Consider the following 21,532-nt stretch of genomic DNA (forward strand, 5'->3'; position numbering starts at 1 on the left):
AAGCAGTCATGCCGTGGCAATTTGTCATTCCTAGTCTTCATGTTGCTACTCAAGAGGGCTGGGATGGTAATCCCTTAGTAGAGTGTTTGTATATCCTTGAGCGGTTAGACGAAGAAAGACAATTGGTGGCCCTTGTAGAGAAGGATAGAAGGAAGAAATGGTTTGATCGCCACCTGAAAAACAAGGACATCAAAGTTGGGGATAAAGTCATGATGTATGGAGTGCGTAACAAAAAGAAGAAGCTAAAATATGCTAGTAAGGGACCGTACAGAGTATGTGAAATTACCCCGCAAGGTACCATCCGAGTGGAGACTCTCGACGGAGTTGAAAGCGTTGGATTCCTCAATGGGAGTAAATTCAAAAGATACTATGACCCCCTAAGCCAAGAGGAATTACATGCAATCCATCAGAAGAAGGCAGCTAAAGAACAGGCTGAGCTTAAGAAGATACAAGCGAGAGTTGAAGCTAAAGAATGTCAGCAGCGTGTTAGGCGCCAACGAGAGGCCAACTTGGGGATTATGCAAGCATTTTTCGAGGAGGCAGAGGAGGATTCACTAGAATCTGACCCGCCTCTACGATACCCAATTGAGCTACAGAGTCCTTACGAGAAGGTGCTATATAATGCATTATTGGATACGGGAGCTCAACACAATTTGCTGTCATAGTGTGGTGTCAACTTGGAAAACCACCCTTATCCAAGAGTACCATCCAAGTTAAGGGTATCAATAAGAAGAAAACCACTGTCTCGGGAATTCTGCACACTCCTGTTGCCTATGACAAAGGTGCTATATAATGCATTATTGGATACAGGAGCTCAACACAATTTGCTGTCATATGGAGTGTGGTGTCAACTTGGAAAACCACCCTTATCCAAGAGTACCATCCAAGTTAAGGATATCAATAAGAAGAAAACCACTGTCTCGGGAATTCTGCACACTCCTGTTGCCTATGACAAAGGGAATGCGGTTCAAAGCTTTTTAGTTATGCCTGCTGGTACCATGGAGGGAACTGTAAACTTAGGGCGCAAATGGATGTTAGCCACCAAGTGCAATATTGATTGGGCAACTAGGCGAATTACAACGCAAGAACCAGTAGCTCTCAGCCTGACCACTCAAGGTCTCGCACCTAAGCCATCAACTCTGGACAAAATGCTAGATAAGGAAAAATCACAAAGTCAAGTGGCTACACCATCTTTGATTGTTTGCCACCCCTCTAACGCTTCAACGCCAAGAGTGGAGACAGGCAGTGTGGTCCCCAAGGCTCCACTTACTTTACCGAAGAGTACATACAAATGGGTCCCAAAAGCTTCGTTAACGGCTACCTCTACTGCTCAATCTCGTTCAAACAAGAAGCCTCGTAGTAGGAAAGCAGCAAAGTAACATCACGTTGGATTCGCCCAAGGGTACTACGAAGGGAATGACCAGATTTGGGTCCCTAAACATAAGCTGAAATCCTCTGCATCGCCTGCAAAATCTTGTAAGCTAAATGTTGCCACCCCAACGATAATTCAAGACCGTGGTAAGGGAAAGGTAACGGAGTACTCCACACCACTTCTTCCAAAGCTAGTTTGGATTCTCAAATGATATCGATCGATACCACCTAGCTCAGGAAGGGGGGAGTCACAAGAAGCTTCTAGCTCCTCATGCCATTCACACGTTGATATAGAAGTTTCTGCACGCTCTACACATTACCCTTGTCAATACCCACATTGAGACGTATTACTTTTTACGTCATATAATTATTTTACGTATTCTGAGTCATGGGCTGGGCTTGTCGGCACCACATGTAAAGGGTAAGGGGATTGAGTAATCACCGATGAGAGGTGCACCTCGAATTTCATCAGGATAAGGGTTAGGATCGGTCGGCCATGTGTGGGTGCCCATGTGTGAACGGCCAGGTCACATATAAAAGTCAAATGTAACCTAAAACCTCTCATTCTCTGAGTGTTGAATACAAGGAGTGCTCTTGCTTCATCTTCTCCATCTCCTTCTCCAGTGTGTGTGTGTGTGTGTGTGTGTGTGTGTGTGTGTGTGTGAGAGAGAGAGAGAGAGAGAGAGAGAGAGAGAGAGTGTAGCGATCGAGCATTGCGTGGTGGCATGGCAGCGACGCGACGCGAGAATCCTTCACGAACGGCGGTCTGCTGAGCGGTGAGTGACACACCATTGCTCCCTGTTTTGAGCTTGCTTGTGCTTGCAGCCATTCGTGGTGGCTCGCACACGGTGCTTGGCAAGTCCCTAGCTCCGACATGTGCGGCAAGAGTGCACAAAATGTCATGGGAGTAATGGAATAAAGCAATATGAATGTAGATAGTTCATGTGTGATTTTGGTGGATTCTTTTTAAAGTTATTTTGTTGGATTTTTTGAGTGTTTTATTCTTTTGTAGAGAGGCATATAAGTCTCATGTATATAAAGCAATCAAAGACTTTGTAAGAGAAAATACAATTAAATGCATCCGTGTACCTACCATTCCACAGACAAGCACAATAAAAAAAGGGACATGAAAGCTACCTCTTACCTACTTCAATGGTTTGTATTTGATGCATTGTGGCTTCATAAAATGTTGAGTTTAATTAAAGTTATTCCAAGGAGTTATTATCATATGGCCACATTAACATGACCAATAAGCTAGCCTAATTATTGTCATATGGCCATATCAACATAACCAACAAACTAGCCTATAGCCTAATGCCAACCAACATAAATGAAGTCCTTTTGAATCTCCCATTTATTATGGAAAGAAAGCAAAAAAAAAAGACAAATGGGCCTTTAAGTGTTTCAATATAAAAGTAGAGCTATTGGGTAGATGGGTGCCACTTAAGCATGGAGCAAAGCTTCTAACTAAGGTTACTGATGAGGACCATATTCAAAGAAGCATGGAGCAAAGCTTCTAACTAAGGTTACTGATGAGGACCATATTCAAAGAAGCATATTGGGTAGATGGGTGCCACTTAAAGCATGGAGCAAAGTTCCTAACTAAGGTTACCGACAAGGACCATATTCAAAGAAGAATATTGGTGGATGTCTATCTTCATTGAAATGGCTCCTTTTCCTACATAAATCTACAACTCTCAAAAAACCTATCCAATAGCAACAAAACAACTTCCTATAGCTTCCTACATAAATTTGCAACTCTTAGAAAACCTATCCAATGGCAACAAAACAACCTCCTATAGCTTGAATTTTTTTTAGGAAAAGAGTTGATTTTGCAACAAAACAACCTCCTATAACTTGCAAAAAATGAGGAAAAGAGTTTATTTTGGTACTGATTCTAGTGGGCATGGTAGCTCTCAGAATTGATGGATTGAGAGAGATATGTACTAAAACAAGAGAGAGATGGATTGAGACAATGGCTTGAAAGGGGGATGTGTGTGTGTGTGTGTGTGTGTGTGAGAGAGAGAGAGAGAGAGAGAGAGAGAGAGAGAGAGAGAGAGAGAGAGAGAGAGAGAGAGAGAGAGAGATACAAACTAGGTGGAGATGTAGATAAATAGGGATGAGAGATAGATGGAGATAGATTTTGCCTCTATGAACTCATCATATTCACTGAGAGATGGATTGAGATGATAGCTGAGAAGACAAACTCCCAGTAGAAGCTAACACCATCGTCATGCCAAAAAAACCAGTAAGACACAACATGCTAAGTGAGTATGCATGCTAGCCATTTTATACTCGCCATGGAGCTGTGGAAGCCAACTAACACCGCTGTATGCCATTAAAGGAGGATCCTTCAACGATTTTTGTGTAGAGCTCCGCCATGACGGTTTGCCAGGCCATACCAGAGTGGTATTGCCCCATAAAATGGGTACCGCCAAAAGAGAATTAAAACTAAGGTGTTTATTTTAAAAACCTAAGTTGGTGAAGATAAGCTATCATTGGAATGTGGGCGTGTGTGTAAACGTGTACATGCATTCATACAAGTGTGTGTATTTGAAGTAAATTAAATGTATCCCATGCAATTTCATATAACCTTCATCTCACAGCATAAATTGGATATATGTATATAGAACATACACCTCACATCACCCATTGAATAAACTCTCTACCTTATACAAAGGCATCGAGACATGCCATCTTTTGCAATAACAGTAATGAAAGTCCAAGTATATTTAGTTTTCAAATACATAGGCATTTATCTCATATAAACACCTAAGTTTGTTAAGATCAGAGAGCAAAACCGCCCTTTTACAGAGTTAATAAGTGGGTGACGAGATATGGGCGGCCGCCCACATTGCGCGCAGTGTGTCTGCCCGCAGGTGGTGGGTGTCCAAACCCTTTGTCGTCTATCTCCCGCTCTTTTGATTTCTATCGCTTCTTTCCGCTGCTGGATCTCGTCTCTGCACACACTGAAAAAACGAAAGAAAGAAAGAAACAAACCCACCATAAGAGATCAAATCTACAACCCAAAGCTTAACACGGAACCCTAAGTGTGATTAATCCCTGTGTGTGTCTGTGCGCTTCCAAGAAGATCATCATGGGCAGATCTGTGCGAAGAGGCTATGGTTGATGATGCATAACCGCGTGGAATAAATGGCTGCTTCAACAGATCTGCTGCAGCAGCATCACCACCACCAACAAGAGCAACAAGCCCTTTACAACACCCACAGTAACCCTAATATTAACCCCTGGGGCACTTGGGAAGCGCTCCTCCTGGCCAGCGCCGTGCAGAAGCACGGGGCCGATAACTGGACCCTCGTCTCTGCAGAGCTTCAGTCTCGAGCTAGAGCCAGCTTCTCCTTCACGCCAGAGGTGAGCTTCTCTCTGTCTCTGCTTTCAACCCTAACCTAAAGAAGGCAAAAGTGCCAGGGTTTTTGGCTTTCTTGTCCCAACCCTAAAAAGCACTGAGCTTTCTTGAACTAACCCTAAAATACACAGGGCCTGAGAGAGACTCAAAGTCTTTCTTTTTCCAGGCCTGCAGAGCAGAGTATCAGGCCATCAAGCTTCGGTTTGGCTCGGATGGGGGGAGGTATTGCCTACCGATTGTTGTCACATATTCTTTTTACCCTCAGATCGATGGAGGGGGCTAAGTGTGTCTTGTTTTCTCGCCTTTTTTGCAGAGAGGGTAATGACATGCCTTGGTTTGAGGAGTTGCGCAGGCTCAGAGTCGCACATCTCAGGCGGGAGCTCGAGCACTATGATAACTCGATTGGGTAGGCTTGTGAAACTTTTTGCTTTTCTGTTTTTCTTTAAAAAAAAATAAAAAATCCCCCTTAATCTCCTCGGCCATATGTTTTTGTCAGGTCACTCGAGAATAAGATCAAAAGGTTGCAATCAGAAAAAGAAAAGAGCCTTGTCTCAGGGCTGGTAGCAAAGGAATCTGCAAAAACACCAAGTGGCTCGTCTGAATCTGGCCGCAGTGTGGTTGCTGATGAGTCAGCTGTTGATCCTCAGAAGTCATGCAGTCACACAGCACCAGCCTCTGGTGAGGCGTCCAATCACATTTCTATTCGGCCCAATACCGGCGGTCCTGCCACAGTGCAGCCAGACGCTAGTTCCACCATAGCACAGCTAAACCCTGGTGCTACCACAGCACAGCCAAATAGCGAGGCCCCTGGTCTCCCCACGGCGCAGCCCAATGGTGGGGAGGCCCCAAGTCGTGCCACGATGCAGCCTAATGGTGGTGAGGAGGTTGCTTCAGAGCAGGGGGCCCTTGTTGAGGGGAGATCTCACAAGAAACAAGGAGAACACCTTGGAATGTTAGAGAGCATGGTCCGAGTTGACAAAACCAAAAGTTATGAAGGGAATGTGGTTTTGGATCAAGAGGTGGGAATTCATGACAATGGATTGAGGGAACACCCTGTTGTCACAGCGGAGGGGAAGAGAGCGGTGGTCTCTGTGAAGGTTGAACAAGATGTGGGTGGCGATGAGAGTAACACAGCGGAGATCCTTTCAAGGAACTGTGATGCTGGTGTCAGCAGTCAGCTGCGTGAAAGCAGTGACACGGCCTCTGCCAGACAAACCAAACAAGCTAATTGTATACTAACTGACATGACGGTAGATGGCAATCTTCGAGGGGCAAGTGGGGTGCCTGAAAGGTCAGGGAGTCCAATGCTTGCTGTACAAGATGATGATACTGTTAGACCTGTGGTTTCACAATCATTGGAGGCCTTGGACATTAAAGAGTGTGAGAAGGTTGAGAAAGGTGAAGATATGCCCCCAAAAAATGCTGAAGATGACGGCGACACAAAATCAGATGATTCGGAGAGTTTGTGCTCTCCTAGGCTCAAGTCATCATTGTTGAAGCGCAGACGATGTCTTGGTAGAAGCCTGGGTTCAGATGGGGAAACTTGCCTGCAAGATAAGCGCTTGGTGGGCAGATCGTCAGGTGAGAAGGTTGTCCCTAAAGCTAAGCAAAGCCTGCCTGTAGAATCGGCAGACAGCACAGAAGGCAAACATCAGGAAGTGGTGCCTGCCAAGAATCCCTGCCAAGAACCTTCAGCCAGCAAGGTGAAGATAGAGATGCTTACCTCAGAAGATGCAGTGCCCGAATCAGCTGCGCTCGAGATCAAAGGTGGCCATCAGAGTTTGGCCTCAAGGGAGCCTGCTACCACCATTCTTGGACCTTTGAAACTTGATGTGAAAAACTGTAGTACCAGCTCCACTGAGAACTCACTTCTACATGAGGTCTGGGGGGAGTCTGCGGAAGTGGTTGATAAAGAAACAGAGCCAGCTAGAAAGACAGGGAGATTAACAGGCCGGGGAAGCAAACGGAAATCAACTAAGTCCATCACAAAAGATTTTGAAGAAGAGAGAGCTGCAACAAATCTCTTGACACAAGTGGAGTCCTCTGTAAAAACAGAATCAATGACTACCAGCAATGAAGCCAGTGAAAGCATGCATGCCCCGGGAGGCAAGGAAGGGAATGATGATGACACAGAAGCATGGCACCAGATGGAGAGGTTCTCTGGAGATAGTAGATTCGAGAAAAGCGAAATGGGCTCTTTCGTGGATGGCAATGAGGATATCTCCCCAATGAGCAGGAGGAACAGGAGGGAGCCCAAAGTAGCTGGAAAGCTTATTCCACTGTTGGAGTGTCTTAGGACTGTCTCTGCCCACAAGTGTGCCTCTTTATTCAAGCACAATCAAGAGAGCCAGGTAAAAATGTCTGTTCAGAAAGCGGTGTTTGCTATCTTTCCTGCTTTTGAATGGCTGAAGCTCTAAGTCTGCTACTTTTGTTGTGCAGGACAATCGAAGGTATTACCTTCTGATTCGGGCGCCTGTAGACTTGGGAATGATTCGAGCCAAATTGGAAGAGGGCCAGTATTCTGGAAGCTTACACTTCTTTCGGGACTTATTGCTTATGGTTGGTAATGCCTTGGTGTACTATCCAAGGGACTCTCCGGAGTCTGTAGCTGCCTCAGGGCTCCGAGAGTGTATATTGAAAGAGATGGGATTTGTTTTTGAAACTGAGGCTCTCCTAAAACAAGAGGGACCTTCCTTTAGAAGGCGGGACTCTGGGAAAGCCGGACAGCTTCTAGCAGCAAAGCAGGGAAGGAGGAAAGGGCTTAACATGCTATCCACAGTGGACACACCCAGAGACCTGGCACTCAAGCAGTCTGATGTTAGCACAAGTGTGGACAGCCGTGGCCATCAAAATATTGCAATTCGACTGGACGAGGGACCAAGGGCAGAGAAAGCCATCGGTGACATAAAAGTTGGGAGCAGCTTCGATGTCAGAAGGGTGCCGGACAATGAGACAACCCCTAGTGGATCTGATAGTATAAAATTCGGCTCTGTTGCCATGGAGAAAGCAAATGAACCAAGAACACTGGGACCAAATAAAGCAACAGCCACTATTACTAAAGACAGCAAGGTCAAAGAGAGATTGGCTGAGAGCATGGTCAATAGAAAAGGTGGTTCTGAAAAGGCAGGCATTATATCTAAAATGCCAGCAATTGCATCAGACAAAGGTGTGGAACGCAGTGGTCGCAAGACCAAATCTGCTCCAAATATTACCCAAGAGCCCTTAAAGAGAGGGGTTGGTCGTCCGCCGAAGCATTCTCAGCATCAAGGCTCACAGAAAGCAAAAGAAGAAGCAGCACCCAATCCATCCCGGAAGCGGGTTAGAAGGTAAAATTGAGGTGTGCTTCGGCTTTTACCGGCCAGTCAAGTTGTATCTAATCCACCATTCCTTAAGCAGAGAGGGAAGTTGAGTACCTGGTAGGATCTGTCTCAAGGTTGTAAATCATACTGCTTTGTCTTTCGTCAGCATTGAAAAACTTGTTTTAGGACACTGGTTGTACACGGAGACGGTGAGGCTGGCAAGGTGTTTGTTAGTCTAGAAAATTTGTGATATAGGTAGCAGGTCCATGTGACTCTCTACTACTCTTTTAGGCAGTAGGTTAATGTCTATCTTGATCAGTACATTAGGGGGCTTTGGACTTAGAAGGATTACAATACAGTCCAGCATTCTTTTGATGGAAGAAGAATAGGCATTCCTTTCTGCCATTCCCTACCATCTCAAAAAGTTGATTCAAATTTTGTTTTGTTTGTCTTCTTACAAAACAATGTCACAACATCCCCTGTTTCAAAGAAGTATGTTCCAAGGAATATTTTAAATGACCATATGGTGATAGTTGAAAATGTATTCAATCCAACCACTAGCCTAATCTTGCTTGGCAACTGTCTTGCAGTCCTTCGAGAGGATCTGCGTGTACTGTATGCTCCACGAGTGAGGAGGTTGTTAGAAGTCATCTCCTGTCTATTTTTATACACCAGGGCCTCTGTTGTGGGTGTGCCCGCCCTGTATAGGTGTTTTATCATTTTTCCTCACTCCCTGTATTTTTTCCCCATTTTTCCATGGTGTGGATGGATGCCAGATGATTGGCAGGAGCCCATGGTGGCTGGCCGACTGCCTATTCTGCAATCGTGGAGGTGCTGATGCTGGCCGACCTGTTTTACACAGTCGTGGAGATATTCTATGCTGGCCGACCTGTTTTACTCAGTCGTGGAGACATCTGTTGTGCTGGCCGACTGCTTTATGCAGTCGTGGAGAGCCTCATGCGCTGGCCGACTGCATCCATGGGGCATATAAATAGGCCCCATGCTCCTCACCATTGTATCATTCAGTTTTGTGCGGGATCTTGTGTATAGAGAAGAGTTTACACGCCTATTTCTCTGTGTCTCTCGTGCTGTCTATTTTCTGCACTCTACTTGCTCTTGTGAACCCAAGTTTGGTTATCACTTTCGTTGCATATTTTAACATGGTATCAGAGCCCTAGGCTTGTGATAGATCTTGGGAGTTTTTTGAGCAAGAGGGGGATAGTTAGGTTGCTGATTGGTGGACTGTATTGGACTGTTCGGGAAGAGAAGTTGCAAGAGGAAGGCGGGCTAAGGTGCTGGACAGCCACTTGCAGGTTTTAGAGTTTTTTTTCCCACCTACCCACCCTTTTTCAGTTTCATCCCCGCGGTGTCAGATTTACTAGAGATGGCTGAGAAGCATGTAAAGATTCCGACTCTCCCCACGTTCCTTGTGGACCGTCGTTGGACGGGAACTACGGCATCTGGAAGGTTATGATTGTTGGAGTCATATGACCTTGCTGATTTCATTGTCATTGGGGTTTCCCGGCCGGAAGCAGAGGAAGGGGAGTTACTGTCGATGAAGAAGGACCGAGAGGCACAGGCACACATGTGGGATCGTGTCAATGCCAGGGTCCGGCCATTTATTTTTCTCAACTGCACACCACAAGTGATCAATCATGTAAAGCACATGATGCTGGCTAGAGGCATATGGGAGCACTTGGCTTCTCTTTATAACAGGGTATCACCCATGAAAAGGATCTCCTTGGAAGTGTAGATGCGGGTTATGAACCCTGCAAAGTCCTCGACGATGCGGGAACACATTAACAAGCTGCAGGTCCTTCAGCAGGAAGTCCTCCAGGTTGGGAAGGAGATATCATCTGAAGACATGGCCATCACTTTGATGTCCCACTTACCTGCTCAGTATTTTGCTTTCTACTCCTCGTTGATTACGAGTGGCAGGCTCAGCACCATTACCTGGGAGGAGCTTGTGCCAATGGTCTTGGACCAGGAGGAACGTTTCACGAACCCTCCTCACAGCGGCGGTTCGGAGGCCTTAACTGGCCAACGGTCGAAAGGCCGGAATAACAATAAGGGCAAAGGGAAGGCTTCACCGGAGAAGTCTTCTGAGAAGAAGCCTGACTCAGAACGAGAGAAGCTGAAGGCCGAAAGATCCTGCAATGATTGTGGCGAGAAACGCCACTATTGGAGGAAGTGTCCTAAGCGGACAGGGAAGAGTGCTGATTTCTCAGCCTCAGCTGCAAAGACTCCGGCATTTGTGCACTTAGAGATGATGGACTCCGACGTTTCATCGTCTTCGAGCGAGGAGGCCGTTGGCTTCACCGCGAAGGATACCTGGGAATGGATTCTTGGCAGTGGTGCTTCCGGGCACATGACTCCGTCCTGTGACTTCTTTTTGGATCTGAAACGGCAGTCAGGTCGCATCTTTATTGGCGACAACTCCACTATTCTGATACATAGTGAGGGTCGGATGGAGATTATTCCCGACGGCAAGGGGAGCAAGCATGCTTCTTGTGTTCTTTATGTCCCTGCTCTGGGTTTTAGTGCATGAAATATGCAAGACTGGCTTTCGGGTGGAATTTGAGGAGCATTCAGTTGCTCTACGGGACCGTGAGACTGGCTAGGTTGTTTGGGAAGGCGGTGTGGAGAATGGTATCTACAAGCTCTCTGCACTCTCCTCGTTAACAGGTTCTCAGGTCGGAGATTTGTGGCACTTTCGTTTTGGCCACTTAAATGTGGATGCATTGCGGTGAGCTTTCCGAGACCAGATGGTGGTTGGCTTGCCAGATGTTGGCAGTAGGCAAGGGCGTTGCAGTTCTTGCATATGTGGTAAGCAGCACAAGGAATCTTTTCTGAATTGCGACGAGCTTTTCGAGACCAGATGGTGGTTGGCTTGCCAGATGTTGGCAGTAGGCAAGGGCGTTGTAGTTCTTGCATACGTGGTAAGCAGCACAGGGAATCCTTTCCGAAGCAGGCTTCCAGGCGGGCTTCGAAACCATTGGAGCTGATTCACACTGATTTGTGTGGACCTCAGCAGACACCATCTTTGGGAGCATCTCTCTACTTTATGCTGCTTGTTGATGATTGTACCAGATTCACGCGGGTCTACTTTCTTTACGAGAAGGACCAAGCTTTTGCACGGTTCAAGGATTGGCACGTGATGGTGGAGAAAGAGTCTGGATTTCAGGTAAAGACTCTCAGGGCTGACAAAGGAGGTGAATTCTCCTCGACTGTATTTCTCAGATTTTGTGCAGATCATGGCATCAAAAGGGAACTGGCCGATACAGAATCGCCTTCGAAGAATGGAGTTGTCGAAGGCAAGAACAGGACTGTGGTGGAGATGGCGAGGACCATGCTGGAGCATCGTGATCTTCCTCGTCCACTTTGGGGAGAGGTTGTGGCAATGGTTGTCCATACCCTCAACCGATCTCCGACGACTTCAGTACCCCATATGACTCCATTTGAGGCATACTTTGGCAGGAAACTTGATGTCTCACACTTTCGTGTTTTTGGGAGTGATGCGTATGTACATATTCCGAAGAAGCAGAGGGGGAAGCTTGACTCCAAGTCTCGCAAGCTTGTATTTGTGGGGTATAATTCTCTTTCCAAGGGATACAGATTGTATGATCCAGACAGGAACGAGATTGTTGTCAGCGGGGATGTGGTCTTTGACGAGCATGTTCCGGTATCCACTATCGAGGAGCCGCCACTTCTTGGAGATCCAGAGGAGTCTGATGATGATTCCCAGACCATTATTCCAGTTGATCAACCTCAATCAGTACAAGAGGTTAAGCCCGCAGCTGGAGTAGAGCCCTGCGACCATAGGAGGCTCCACGATCTGTTCGAGTACCTAGGTGGTTGTTAGACACCCTTCGGGAGTCAGGTGTCACGGAGCTACCCTCCGAGTGGACCACAGAGGACAGCCCTCGACGATCACACAGAGTCCGAGAGAAAAGCAACACAGCGGAGCTTCTTCAGGTAAACTATGCTCTGATGTCTTGTATTCTGTGGAACAAGGAGCCCACTTCCGTCAAGGAAGCCCTCTCACAGGATACTTGGAGGAAAGCCATGCAGGTGGAACTTGATGCCATCGAGAAGAACAACACTTGGGAGTTGGTACCTCAGTCATTGGTGTCAAATGGGTCTTTAAGACCAAATATGCGTATGATGGGTCGGTGGACAAACACAAAGCCAGACTTCATTAGGAACTCAATGGAGTCTTCTTGGGCCCTTTAATTTGCCATGAGGTTATGGAAACGTTTAACTTTTTGACAAATAGGAGCTCGCCATGTAAGCAAAAACCAATGGTTTGTAAGAGAGGTGTAAGAGTAGTCAAAGGGTGCACTTTTTCCCCCAAAAAGGGGAGGGGGCAATTTTACAATTTTCGGACCTCCATAACTTCTACATACAAGCTCCGATTTGAGCGGAGATTATAGATCCGTGATCTACGCATCAAGAGCTTTCCATAGATATGTTACATGATATGGTTTTATCCGCTAGATTTTAAATTCCATTTTCCCCCCAAAATTCAAATTCGAATAAAGTAGCCGTTTTGAAGCTTCTAATTAGAAAACGTTTCTTCTTAAGAGAAAAGGTTTGACTCCCTTAAACTGCCAAATAAAAGGGCCCAAGAAGACTCCATTGAGTTCCTAATGGTGGCTAAAGGTTATGCTCAGCGGCTACGCATCGACTACGAGGATACCTTTGCACACCGACAGCACGGATGTCCACGATTCGGACCGTTCACGCCCTTGCTTCTTCTCAGAGGTGGCCTGTGTATCAAATGGATGTAAAATCTGCGTTCCTTAATGGTGACCTGCAGGAGGAGGTGTATGTTGAGCAGCCTCCAGGCTTTATTGTTCCAGGATTAGAAGGGATGGTTTACAGGTTACGTAAGGCCTTGTATGTGTCACGATTGTGACTAACTCTCTTAATCTCTCCTTAATTACTCCTCAATCCCTTATTAACTGAAAGGACACCTGGGAAGGGTCACACCCTTACACATGGGTCACTATCAAAGGACATGTCACATAACCGTTGACTCAAGAGCCACACCCCTTCCCAGGGATGTGTCTCTTCACTTGTACCCTTTCGGCCTCTATTTAAGAAAGGCCCCTGTCTCAATGCAAACAACTCAATCTTTCTATCAGTATTTGTCTTATGTTTATTAATTAAGTCTTAATCATGTTAATAAAGCTATAAAAGCTTTACAGTGGTATCAGAGCAAACTTTTTTCCGCCCTGTGAGATGCCCAAACCCTAACCCTAACCCTAAAATCAGTCCTAACCCTAACCCTAAAATCAGCCCGCCCAAACCCTAAAATTGGGTGTAGCAAGTGTTGAATGGAAGAGCAGGAGAGAGAATGCCCCATTTAATTTTACCCGATTTTGCTAATTTTACTTGATTAAGCATTTTTTTCCAATTTTCTCAAATTAAAAAAAAACAAAACGATGGGAAGCAGAGACTCACACTAGGGTTGCATCCATGTGCTAGCATACTGCCCCGTATTCCTCTAAAGGTCTTGAGCGCATCCTTTCGGGCTGAATCGCTATCCAAGCCAAGGGGTGCCACCTTTCTTGTTCACAAGACAACGGTTCATGTTTTTTTTTAACGTGACGTTTCACACAAAAAAAGCCTTATAATTTAAGGCTTATACTTAAGCCTTCCAGTCAACCAGCCACGTGAGCAGCCGGCAGCCAGCACCCAACGGCAACTCGACCAGCGAAAGGCAACCGCCAACTTGACTTGCGCAAAGCAACCCACCAGCGCTAAGAAAAAAAAAAGAGAGAACCCAATGGCCAGCCGACCAGCGCATTAAAAAAAAAAAAAGAGAACCCAACGGCCAGCCAACCAGCGCATTAAAAAAAAAAAAAGAGAACCCAACGGCAAGCCGACCAGCGCATATTAAAAAAAAAACCATAAACTTACCTTACGGGTTTCTACGAAACGGCGCTTGCCTTGGTCTTCTGCGCGCCTTGCTGTCGCCTCCCTTCCTCGAAAGCAGCCTTCTTCATTGCTAGGCTCCTGCGGTCTATGTTGGTGTTTGTACCAGCCACGTGTAGTTGGTGTTCTCCGTGGCTTGACGGCTACTACCTTGGTGCTTCTTCTCCAGCAAAACTATTTATTGTGGCAACCTTCTTCAAGTGTGATCTTTCCATTTTCTTGAGTATACACATTTCACATAAAGTGGAGTATTAACATATCAGCAACCCGCCATTTCATTCTTTTGCGGGCTCTCCACTCCTCCGGGGCCAATACCCCTTTTTACGGGATCAAAAGCACCTCTCCGATCACGTGGGCACACACTACCCTCTTCTCCGACGGCTTATGGCAGAGGAAACCTATGACTTCAGTTATTTACAGGATACACCCTCTCAGTCCATAGTGCCCTCTCCTACCCGTGTTTCTCCACCAGTCTCAGCCCCTGTTCCAGTGAGTGTGCCCCCCTTTTTTCAGCCCACTCATAAAGCGTGCAGTTAATCACCATGCTATTGCACATGCTTCAGTAATTACCGCTACTGCTACAGCACCAACTGCCTCTTCACCGTTGCCTCAGCGGTCTACTCAGGTTTTGGTTCTTCAAGATTCTATTTCCAGTCACCCTATTCAGGTGCTCATTGACAGTGGGTGTTCTCATAATTTTGTGGGAACCACCTTGACTCAGAGATTGAAGATTCGGACTTCTCCAAGTAATGTTGTTTATGAAGTAGAGCTTGCTGATGGTTCCACATCCTCGTGTAACACCATTGCCAAACACCTCTCCTTTCGAATTCAGCACTATCGTGACAAATTGGATTTCCAAGTCATGAATTTGGCACATTATGATATGATCCTTGGTCAAGAATGGCTGTATCAATATGATCCCCTGATCAGTTTTCGGAACCATTCTATACAATTTGCTCAAAATGGTATGCTTGTGGCTCTCGAAGGAATCAGAGACCAACCTTCTACACCAACCCTTTTAGCTCTTCAAGTGAAACGGTGGGTCTGCAAGAGTGGTTGTTCCTTGGCACTTTTAATGGTCTATTCAGCCAACGACCCTCCCGAGGACATAGATACAAAGGTGATGTATCTCAGCCAACCTTTCTTTGCTCCATACTTGGATCTTTTTCACTAGTTTTCTATATTCCTCGTCCTGAATAGAGAAGAAATGGAACTTGGTGTTATGGCTCGTTTTTCAACCCCTTCAAGAAATCTCTCTCATTCGAGTAGGAATGGAAATGGACAACAACCCTCGTGGGGATGCTTACCTTGCTTCCAAGCCTAGGAGACCTCCAAGCTTTACCAATGGTAGCTAGCTCTAATCTTCTAAGCCTCCTCTTGCTGTTAACAAGAGCTTTGCTACACCTCCTTGCATGGAACACCTCTCTCACTCTCTACACACACACACACACACACTCTCTCTCTCTCTCTCTCTCTCTCTCTCTCTCTCACACACACACACACACACACACACACACAGACACACACACACACAAGAGAAAGAGAAAGGAGATAACAAAGCTCACTTAGCACAAAGGGATTGTGTCTTTGCATTATGTGTCTTTTGTACGTCTGGCCCTTGTGCACATTTGGGTGCTGCACATGCTTTTTTGGCACACGCTTGGGGGGGGGGGGTAGTTGAGAACCAATCGGGTGTTCTCTTGTGTCTATATTTTTCTATTGGCACGCTTCCCGAGGTTCCATGTACTTTCCCGTTTCAGTGGTATCAGAACCTAAGGTATGCTTTGCCCACCCAAAAGGTATGTATTTGTGTTGGGCACTATGGCCCGGGACTAGAGGTCATGTGTGCGTGAAGGTATAGTAGATGAGCGTGGCGCGAAGCCCAAGAATGCCTAAGCGTGACAGTCAATGCCAAAGTACACCCCGTCTCGTGAATACAGGCTCAAAACGTCGGTACAATGGATGCAAACGTTGGACGACACACCACACCACTGGCGTGTCGATGGTGACGGTAACAAGTGCAGCTCGGGTGTCTTGTTAAGAGACAAAGGCACAAGACACTCTTTTTTCCCTTTATACACCTTCCTTCAGACAAACATATGCCATATGGGATTAAAAGAGACTGCGTGGTAGCGTGAGAAAGGTTGTGGGAGGAAAAGAAGAGAGAGAAGAAAGAGAAGTAGAGGAGGAGAGAGAAGAAAGAGAAAAAGAAAAAGAAAGAAGGAGAAGAAGCAGAGGAGAGAGAAGAAGAAGAAGAAAAAGAAGAAAGAAGAGAAAGATAAATTTTATATACGGTCATAACCTAATCGTTTGGACTTTGGACTCAATGGTTTTAGACATTTTCTCAGCTTTGCACACGGACTCTTGACTTAGGTAAATTTTTCGGTTATACACCTAGCTCAAGACCACCATTATTCTAGGATGTGATTATTTCTTATGCAATTTATGTCATAATTATGAATATGTCTTGAGTTTGTGCATGAGAGTAGGCATGTGTGGTGTAAGCATGATGTGCAGGTTATACCAATGATCTCTATCATGGAGTCGCATTAAGTTTCCAACAATTATCATCTCGACTTACACACACGATAAGTCCTCATCTTTACCAAATAATTATGTTTTTAGTGATTCACAAATTGTGAAGAGAGCGAGAGGAAAACGTGCTCTAGCTCAAAGTCCTTCGATATGGTATACTTTGGAATATTGGAAGGATGTGAGGATATGTCATCTTCTTGATCCTATGCACATATTCAAGAACGTTGGTCATTCGTTATGGCAACACCTCGTTGGCTTGAAAGACATAGCGGCAGCAAGAAATGACTTAAAGGATCAAAACTCAAAGCCCAATCTATGGCCACTTTATGTGTTGAAACTCGACGTGAGACAACATACGAACCTGGTTCCAGCAGCACCCTCAGTGAGTACCCGCAGTACCCTTAGCCACAGCACCCCCCACGCTGCCCATTTGCTGCTCCAGCTCTGCTCTCTCTCTCTCTATGACACTATGGTCACCCCAGCTTTGATGTATGGTCACCCCAGCTTTGATGTATGCGGCAGCAGTATGGGCCCCATGCTTGTCAGCCGCCTCATGAACGTAGATTGAGAGACCACAAATATGTATGATCTCATGCTTGTTCTGCAGCAAACCATCAGTACCGCTGTTCTACCTGACATTGGTATCAGAGCTCTCTGGTGGTAACTTTTGGTCTCATAGGTCATTTTGGCCTTTTGAAGACGTAAATATAGCATTTCATTTTGTTTCATTTCTCTCTCTCTCTACTTACCGTGCATTGTCGCGTCGATGACTCATGAGTTTGCACATTTGCTTCAGCAACCACTTCTAACTCCATCCTGTCCCAAACTCCGTCTCCAGTGTGTTGATGACATATTTCTTGTCATCCTCAAGTTGATCTCTCCATTGCAAAATAAAGTTAGTTAGTAATTCAAATAAAAAACTGTAATTCATATTCTTTATGTTAAATAATACTTACTGCCATGGTATATGAACTCGCTGTAGATAAGACATGCAAAGGTCTCTCATCCGACGTCTGAAGGCGATGCCGGCTCTGACTTGAAGGATACCCCGGTCAAGCGTGATGTCGCATGTGACACCCAAAGTGCCAGTGCACGTGCGCATCGGCACTGGTGGGGGCACTGGTGGTGTGCTACTCTTCCCCGCTGACGCCTACGTGCAATACAAACATACGATATATTGAGATGTGAGTTCTTAAAAAGTACTTGATATTTAATCCGTAATCGCCATAAAAGATATACCTATGGGACGAACGGCCACTAGCTTGTGAATCAGGTGTCACCTGAGTACCAGGAGGTACATCAGGAGTAAACCGTTGACTCTCGTGATGTGATGCACATGGGATAGGAGTCCTAAGCAAACAAAGACATCAAAAGGATATATATATTAAGAATTCTATATGTAAAAAAAGGATGACATTACTATTTTATCAATCGAGAAGCTTACCGATGTGCTGTAGTGTGTGCATGAGAAGAAGTCTCCACTCCTGCATGTGGCTGGGAGGATGTACCCTCTCCAGGTCATACGGGCATACTGAATCTCCCAAGAATCTCGATGGCGCTGTCTAAACCTGCATCATCCATCTCCACATAATCTGCCATGGCCTCTGATAGTGTATCTCCAGAAAGTCCACCAGTGCCTCGTAGCAAAGTCTTGATGATCGCCAGCTTCACTTTACGGGTGTGGTCACTCATCGTATCTATATATTTAAAACAACTATATGTCAGACTAGAGATACATTGTTAGAGGAGAGCTCAATCTATCTAATCGGAAACATTGACTAATCCAAGCAAGATGCGTCCACATCTCGAAGTTTGCAAGAGTCATATATGGACTGTTGCAAAGAACGTCGAAAATAAGGATAGATGTCCAATGTGTTTGTGAAAGAACTTCTTTCCAATCTTATGACATGAAGGTAGAGATGGCCACTTTAGTCCACGATATCAATGGAAAATAAAATTGTATGTAGGCCATAACAATGGATTGGACAATTCTCAATCTAACATGAAGCGGCCATGTGGCCATGGACAGTTTCCAATAGCGCACTTTAGATCGAAGCTTATCCATGACCCACGACTTGAATCTTGTCAGATGGCATTACCTGATGCAGTTTCAAATTGATAAATTGTGTGAGGTGCAAACCTTACAATTGGAGATCACTAATCTCTTTGCGCAAGTTCACATGGAGAAGCTGCAAGATCACTTGATCCATAAGATGGTTGCAAGATACAAAGTTCTCGGCGGATTCAAGGATCTAGGGCACCTGAGGAGAGAAATATTAAAGAACATATATAATGTTCCTTTCGATGAGGATGCAAGATGTTCTTGTGAGATGCCATCTGCTTACGTGTGTCTTCGAACTCCATCTTCTACATTCATCTGTTTATGGGGGACATGCCCGGGATATGGATGTGACTGTTAACATAGAGATATCAAGGTATTGCATGCATTTGATGCTCAAGAAGCCTAAGCTAATGCCAGAAGACCCGGATGTGGCCATCAAGAAACCACGTTCATTATAAGCGCCTGAAAATGGGGCACGCCATCAAGGATACACAAGCAATCATTCCCAGAAGAGACGAAGGCAGTTACATCTTATCAATCAACGAATCCCATGTGCATTTAGATTTGTGGGGAAGCCCAAGAGCACTCATTGGAATTTCAAACTTGGGCACCTCTCCATTCTGGTAGACGCCTTGAATCTTGTCAGATGGCATTACCTGATGCAGTTTCAAATTGATAAATTGTGTGAGGTGCAAACCTTACAATTGGAGATCACTAATCTCTTTGCACAAGTTCACATGGAGAAGCTGCAAGATAACTTGATCCATAAGATGGTTGCAAGATACAAAGTTCTCGGCGGATTCAAGGATCTAGGGCACGTGAGGAGCGAAATATTAAAGAACATATATAATGTTCCTTTCGATGAGGATGAAGGCTTGCAAGATGTTCTTGTGAGATGCCATCTGCTTACGTGTGTCTTCGAACTCCATCTTCTACATTCATCTGTTTATGGGAGACATGCCCGAGATATGGATGTGATTGTGAACATAGGGATATCAAGGTATTGCATGCATTTGATGCTCAAGAAGCCTAAGCTAATGCCGAAAGACCCGGATGTGGCCATCAAGAAACCACGTTCATTATAAGCGCCTGAAAATGGGGCACGCCATCAAGGATAGTACAAGCAATCATTTCCAAAAGAGACAAAGGCAGTTACGTCTTATCAATCAGCGAGCAATCCCATGTGCATTTAGATTTGTGGGGAAGCCCAAGAGCACTCATTGGAATTTCAAACTTGGGCACCTCTCCATTCCGGTAGACGATTTGAATCTTGTCAGATGGCATTACCTAATGCAGTTTCAAATTGATAAATTGTGTGAGGTGCAAACCTTACAATTGGAGATCACTAATCTCTTTGCGCAAGCTCACATGGAGAAGCTACAAGATCACTTGATCCATAAGATGGTTGCAAGATACCAAGTTCTCGACGGATTCAAGGATCTAGGGCACGTGGAGAGCGAAATATTAAAGAACATATATAATGTTCCTTTCGATGAGGATGAAGGCTTGCAAGATGTTCTTGTGAGATGCCATCTACTTACGTGTGTCTTCGAACTCCATCTTCTACATTCATCTGTTTATGGGGGACATGCCCGAGATATGGATGTGATTGTGAACATGACACACTTCTTGTGCTGCATGTCAACAAGTCGCCCATATCAACATGGATGCTGCAACAGAATCACATGCGGCTTGTCATGCTACACTGTCCCAGCTGTTGAAACCGCAAAAAGCCATTCTTTCATGGCCTGCAGTCCAACAGTTCGCCGATGCTTGTATGACTGGGTTTTAAAACCTTCGTATGCTGATGACTTCTTGTTCCACTCCAATCATCTACTTGTGCTAGAGACATAGATTTCCATGTGTGCAATGCCAACATAGGCGGCTATAAAAGAGAGTTTGGGCTGTCTTGTGGTCAAGATGAGAATGAAGTCTAATTCACGCAGCAATTACTTGCATTCTATGGATTTCTCGTTGGGTCCATCAATGATGCATGAACGGCACGACCAAGTCTGTCCTCCTGTGATAAGCTAAGGCAGTTCGAACTAATATGCGGCATCTTGCAGCGCAAGTTACTGTCAAGAAACCTTTCGAGGAGACTTAAGGCATTGGCTTGCGGGGAGGACATGCTCTAAGCCTCCTTTTTATCAACCACGATCAAAACATTAATCAAGCATTGGGCTAGAAGCTTTGGACCCTTTCAAAGCAAATCGGAGTAGGGATGTGCATCAGAATAGAGGAGAGGATGAGCTCTCCTCTAATGGGTGCTCTCTCTCTCTCTTCTTACCTGCTGCAGTCGACCACGTTGTATTAAAGCGCCTCGCTCGATCCTCTGTCCGTGCGCACCTCGCAGAAACAAATCTCTCTCCCGCGGCTGGTCCAGGGATATAAATTTTTTAGCCATCACTTAAGCGACGTATATCAGTATGCAAACGTCGCTAAAACAGTCGTTTTAGACATTCACTTAAACGACACCTCCGAAAACGTCGTATAAGCGACAAATTTTTTTTTTAGACGTCGCTTAAGCAACGCATTTGTCATCGTATAAGCGATGCTAGATAATTTAAACCCCCTCAATAGACCCCCCAATGGCTTGTAGTGTAGGAGTCTTGAAGAAGAATATCTATCATGTATTACTATCATCTTTTTGTTGGTTACTTACTCTATGATTTATGCATGTCACATTTGAAGACATGATAGATACAGCATTTTGGACCCTGCATGAAATAGGAAAGTACATGGAACCTTAGGAGGTGTGCCAACAGAAAAATACAGACGCAAGAGAACTGCCCCCCAAGCATGTGCCAAAATCATCCCTGCTTGAGTATTTATAGATTTTTATTCCATCAAAAATAGGTTACGAGGTTATTTTATCCCAAGCTTGCTCTACAAGCTTTCTTTTTACAAAAATAAAATATTTCAAAAATATTGGCTTGGTCCACAAGCGTTCTTTTGCAA

At 45.2% G+C, this 21,532-nt stretch overlaps 1 protein-coding gene and 2 pseudogenes across 3 annotated transcripts; 2 read left to right on the forward strand and 1 right to left on the reverse strand.

Moving 5' to 3' along the window:
- LOC147635899 (uncharacterized) overlaps positions 1-21,532 on the forward strand; it is a 146,142-nt pseudogene that overhangs the window by 6,316 nt on the left and 118,294 nt on the right.
- Positions 4,129-8,526, forward strand: LOC147635900 (uncharacterized). Of its 3 annotated transcripts, none has more exons than XM_086801305.1 (5): positions 4,129-4,743; positions 4,905-4,960; positions 5,052-5,144; positions 5,235-7,089; positions 7,178-8,526. In XM_086801305.1, the coding sequence occupies exons 1-5, from the start codon at positions 4,525-4,527 to the stop codon at positions 8,066-8,068; spliced, it is 3,114 nt and encodes a 1,037-aa protein (XP_086657431.1). In that variant the 5' UTR covers positions 4,129-4,524; the 3' UTR covers positions 8,069-8,526. The 3 variants fall into 3 exon arrangements, with proteins under 3 accessions (XP_086657431.1, XP_086657433.1, XP_086657432.1); XM_086801306.1 differs by having other exon boundaries at positions 4,310-4,743; positions 4,870-4,960; XM_086801307.1 differs by lacking the exon at positions 4,905-4,960 and having other exon boundaries at positions 4,174-4,743.
- On the reverse strand, positions 17,318-18,204 carry LOC147635901 (uncharacterized; annotated as a pseudogene).

This window comes from Cibotium barometz, chromosome 8, assembly GCF_041138505.1.
Source record: "Cibotium barometz isolate CiBa-2024 chromosome 8, ASM4113850v1, whole genome shotgun sequence".
Classification (NCBI taxonomy): domain Eukaryota; kingdom Viridiplantae; phylum Streptophyta; class Polypodiopsida; order Cyatheales; family Cibotiaceae; genus Cibotium; species Cibotium barometz.